This window comes from Notolepis coatsorum (assembly GCF_963971535.1).
Source record: "Notolepis coatsorum genome assembly, chromosome: 2".
NCBI classification, from domain to species: Eukaryota; Metazoa; Chordata; class Actinopteri; order Aulopiformes; family Paralepididae; genus Notolepis; species Notolepis coatsorum.
The window spans coordinates 130210356-130215843 of record NC_140166.1 but is presented as its reverse complement, the minus strand read 5'-3'; the positions used below and the strand labels follow the sequence as shown (position 1 = coordinate 130215843).

Below are 5488 nucleotides of genomic sequence, written 5' to 3'. Positions count from 1 at the left end.
AACAATGTATTATCGATAATGCCTATCAATTCACATATTTCTCCTATACATGCTAAGTGCTTATTCGTGCAGTGCACTATTATTTTCCATTTCTTCATTCGTCGGGATACAAACGTGCAGCGTCCATGCAATAGAACTCTCCTCGACAACATGGGTTCTACTGTCCTCCTCAGAAGAAGAACACCACGTATAGTCCAAGAAGCGGCCTGTCCCTCCCTATCTGGAGAAGAGCATGTCGGCCAGCAGCTCCAGGAGGTCCGCCTGGCCGATCACAGGCCGGAAGAACAGCTCCGTGAGTAGGGTCGGCGTGATGGTCTGCAGCGCGGAGGCTGTGAGCAGGATGCGGGCGAAGCGGCCCTGGTCGCCGGGGTGCAGCGGCTGCACCACCTCTCTGAGGGCGTGCTGAGCCTCCTGCTGCAGGGCCTCGACGAACACGGAGGCCTTTAAATACGGTACGTCTGTTGAATTAAGGAATGTGACATTATTAGTAACGAAAGAAGTGCAGTGATACTCGTTTAAAACAATGCCCCTCTATGGGTAATAATACCTGGGATTGATTGATTGAACATTTTATTAACAGATTGCAGAATGGGTACAATACAGCGCACGGCTCAATACACACAATTGTTATGGGGATGCAGACCAGAGAAAGACTTTCGTCTTGTTTACAACATCAGGGTCCCCCATTTTCAATTCATCATATAAAATATTCTACAAATAAAATGTTACCTACTCTTACTAGTTACACTGCTGGCCAGTACGACTTACTATCATAGTGTCTTTATACCTGTATCACTGTACATATTAATACTACAATGCATCTGATTAGCACTATTACTTAGATCATATAATCCTTTTTACTATATCACTGTACATATTAATACTACAACTCTGTACATATTATTAGCACTATACTCAGTAGTACTAATTTATATATGTTATACCCAGTTTAATCACATGTACATTGTATATTACTATCGCACTTTACTGTTACATTTTCACTCTGGTTGGATGGCAGACTTGTTTTTGTTGTGCTGTACTTCTGCTGTATATAATGTGACAATACATTTAAATGGATCCAATGAAGGAAATCAAAAAACACCCACCTGGATTAAATATCACGGTTCCTTTGAGGTACGCATACTCTTTGGGACTCAAATCCAAGCTCCAGAATTTCTTCAGGCAGGACTTGAGCTTGCCGACGCCCGCCGAGGTGGGCTGCTCCCTCTCCACCTCGGGGCGCTCCTGGCAGTTCAGGAGGATCCGCTTGAGCATGCTGTCGGCCGGCGTGTCGATCACCTCGAAGCGCACCCCCTCCTGGGCCAGACCCAGGATGAAGAGCGGCGCCCAGCAGCTCTGAAGGAGCGAGGACTGGTCGTTCGGCGGGAGCTGCTCGAACGCCGGCAAGCTCTTGATGAAACGGACCGTTTTTATCAGGACCGCCGAGGCTTCTCTGCAGACCTCGGCGGACCTCTCCAGGCACACGACCCGTCGCGGCGTCTCACAGGTGCACCGGTGGGGCATGCGGTTGTTGTAGTTGAGGTTGTTGTTGTTGTGGTTCGGTCCATTGTCGTCGCCCGTTCGGCTGAGGATGTTATAGAGAATGGCGTTTGAGTTCCTATCGTTGTGATCTGAACAGTGGCACCCGTTATCCATGTTTGAGCTCAGTGTATTCGATTGTAATATTGTAAAATGCAGGGGGGGGAATGGGGATCTCCTCTTATAAAGTCTCTGTCTCTCATCAAGACGGGATCGTTCCCCGGTTCGTGAAGCACTGGTGTTGCTGCCTCCTATACCTCGCCTCTACTTATAAGGCCAACACACACCCACCTTGGTGGACCTTGGCTGGTCAATACTACCTTAACTGAAAAACAACTGCCAGGCGCCTGAGTGTGTAACCCATGGGAAAATGTTTATAAAACAAATATAGATCCTATTATTAAACTACAGAAAAGAGCTATTAGAATAATAAATAAAGCTAGTTATCTTGAATCGACAAATCCATTATTCATAAAGTCCTGCGCATTAAAATGTGTAGATATGGTTTACATAAAAACCTTGGAGATCATTTTTCATGCTTGTATTCAATGTCTCTTTCAACCAAGAGAAGGAAAGTATAATTTAAGAGGGTTGTGTATTCTTAAAACATATAAAAAGGTAAGAACTAATGTAAAAGCTATATTATGTTTCAATTTTGGGAGTTCAATTGTGGAATAGTCTTAGTGACGGGTTGAAGTTGTGTACCTCTCAGGGGAGATTTAAAAAGGCCCTGAAGGATAAAATAATTCAGGAGTACAGTTTTGAGTAAAACATCAAACATTTATTTTCTCTTTTCTTTTTTCTCTTAAAGAAAAAGAAAAAAATTATATCTTGCGGCATATTTTAAAACTGTCTTTCTTATATTAAAGTATATTTAGTTTTTAAGAATTGTAAAGGATAGGCAAAAATAAGCATGTGCTTCAGCCTATTCCTTTTTTCGGTCATTGAGTTTGGATTTTGTGTGTGAGCTTACTTTGAATATGTACATTTGTGATTTTTTCTTTTTTTCTTTTCCTTTTGAAAGTCCACACATGTGTGAAATAGATAAGCTTCTCAATGAAACGGAACTGATACAGTAATGGCTGGATATCAGGAGGGGGGATGGGCCTTATCTTTCAGCACGTCGTTAACCCAGGCAGTACCAAGCTACCAAGGACTACAACAGCAATCAAGTCATCTGTGTCCCTGCCAGCTCACAACTTGAACTGGAAGGAGGTCAAAGGAAAGAGGGGGTCGTTGACCTGTGAGTTGAGTCCTTGAGAGTGGCAGCCAACCTTTCTGACCATAGTTATTTGCTCCAACTTCAAGAGAATTGAATGATAGTTTTTGGTGATATCAGTAGTGTAACTGAGGGGTACAATTCCCTGACTGTATTACTAGATATGATACTTACTACCACTACCGTTGTACTTAATATTCGGCCACCCAGTACACGGCATAAATATATTATCATGAACACTCTCACGTAGATGAAACGGATCCAACACAAATGTACGAATTAGAAACAGGTCTTTATTTCCTACACAGCGATGGTGTGTAGAATAAACACTTAATCACTTAATTACATTTATGAATTGAAATAGTATGCACTTTTATGGCAAGGAGTATTCGTCGGTATATCAATAGAGAATGTCCAATCTCTGAAGGCGCAGGTGGTAAATATACGACCTGGAATAGTTAAGGAATAACAGCAATGATACTTTAATGATTATAGGCTGGATACACTAGAGGGGGTTAATCCGGCCGCTTGTAAGCCGACAGGAGTAGGAGGGGGGGGGGTAGAATCCAGCTGCCTCGTCCGGCCAAGGGCATCCCAGGTGAACCCACTGTAGTGCCGTTCAATGCGCCGGCGATCCTTGGACCACAGATGAAAGCAGGTGGACTCTTTGTGGGCCGGCTCTCTCCGGTCCACGGGGGAGAGACGTGAAGAGACCTCGTCTTGCAGAGCGTCTCCTCACCTTGCGTCCTCTCCAGGGGGGGGGGTTCCAACACACGGCAGTGTCGGGGGTCTTTATCCATGGAATAATCAAAGTATCCAAAGCATAATCCGTGCCTGGGAAGGCGGGCTGTCGTCGGTAGAATAATCCGGTATATAGGTCCACTCGCTCGTCGGCTCTGGGGCTCCTCGGGTGCAGCTCCACATAGGGTCAACCACCCTGGGTAAGCAGCCAGTTCTCTGCCCGAAACGATGGGGTACTGACTACGGTAGTATTCTCACCGCACAAAGCACTATATATTAACAGACTATTATTAGCTTAATAGACTACGTCCAACTCGACGATATAGTGCCAAATATGACTATTCAAATATTAATATACACGATGTCTCAATACCGATGGTAGGCGAACTTGGCCTTACTCCCACACGTGGCGTCGCGGGGAGGCTTTACGTCTGTGACTCTATTGGAGGGTAAGAAACTGGACTGAAAAGAAAGTCCTACTTTAGTAGCGCAGTATATATACGCACTATGAACAAATAGTCCCATTAGTGGTGCGGTAGCCAAATTCCTACGCGGAACTAGGACTTGTTCGTACATGTCGAGCGGTACGTTTGAACTGGGTCTGAGGGGTATGGCAGCCTGGCACCAAGGTCTCGACCAATAGTAGAATGGAGACTATTATGGGATGTTCAGTAGGCTAGAATGGATATTCAATGCATATTGTACAAGGAATATACAAGGGATATCAGGGAATATTAGAGAATATACAAATACAATTAAATATATATATATAAATAAATATATATATTCGGTTTAATCTGGCCCTTCACAACAGCCACCCCCTGAATAGGTCCCAGACCTAATCAGTTAAACAGAGACAGATTAATCGCGTTGTCTATTTACACATAAGGGTTTGCTGTAGGGGTCAGTCAACTTCACAAAGTCATAGGGTTGTAGGGTCATGGTCATCATCGATTGTGTCTGGGAGTCGAGGCAGTTCTATGAGCCTTGCCACGGGACGGGTGTAAGTGCGACCCTGGACGAGCACTTCAGCTGCTCGGACCTTGCCGTCGGCACCGGTGATCACTTTGCTTACGCGGCCGGCCGGCCACATAGCTCTGGGCAGTGATTGATCAATAATCATGACGACTGTTCCTTCTGTCAAATTGTCTCTCTCCTTTACCCACTTCTGGCGGGTCTGTAGAGACGGTAGGTAGTGCAGTAGGAAACTGTTCCAAAACTTGTCGGCTAATACTTGGCTGTACCTCCACATTCGTCGGCCGTTCGCTTCTTCAGGCCGGTACATTGTCTGGGGTAATGCAGGATCTAGCCGCCCCATCAGGAGTGTGTTGGGGGCTCTGCGTAGGCGACCACCCACTCTGATGAGGGTATGAGCGTCGCTCTCGGGGGCCAGGTGAATTAATCTGCTGTCGGATGGGACGGGCTTTCCTCCCTGTAGACAGGCCAATTCATCGGGGAACGAGTCTCTCTGGGCTCGCTGCAGTAGAAGCAATTCTGCTTCCTCGTAGTTAGCTGCTGACATATCAGCGGGGGACTTGCACTCCGGGTGGTACCGCAGGAATGTTCTTTGTTGTGCACTCTCTATGGACGTGCAATCGTTTATGTTAGGGTCGGTGGAGGCTACGGTGCTCAATCCACAGAACACAGACTTCTTAATTTCCACCTCCTCTGGACTTGCTTCCCTCGGGATAGGCATGGGCCACTGTCCTTCCGGGAGTCTTAGGAATGCGGGGCCGTCACTGTAGACATTGCGACGGGTGAGGTCATCCAGGGGCATCCCCCGGGTGATGACGTCAGCTGGGTTCTGTTTTGTATCAACGTAGCGCCACTCTGTTTCTCCGGTTAACTCTTCGGTTAGGTCTTGAATCTCGGTGACTCTGACTCCCACGAAGACTTTGTACTTGCATGAGTCCGATTTGATCCAGGCGAGTACCGTCGTGGAATCTGACCACAGGATTGTTCTAGACACCGGTATGGTGAGCTCACGTT

At 46.2% G+C, this 5488-nt stretch overlaps 1 protein-coding gene across 1 annotated transcript; it reads right to left on the bottom strand.

Annotated features, from left to right (window-relative positions):
- Window positions 1-216: 216 nt before the first annotated feature.
- nr0b2a (nuclear receptor subfamily 0, group B, member 2a) lies at window positions 217-1656 on the bottom strand (the record flags this gene model as incomplete). The annotated part of the gene is made up of 2 exons (XM_084307404.1): window positions 217-458; window positions 1107-1656. The coding sequence occupies 2 exons, from the start codon at window positions 1654-1656 to the stop codon at window positions 217-219; spliced, it is 792 nt and encodes a 263-aa protein (XP_084163530.1).
- Between the last annotated feature and the right edge of the window lie 3832 nt (window positions 1657-5488).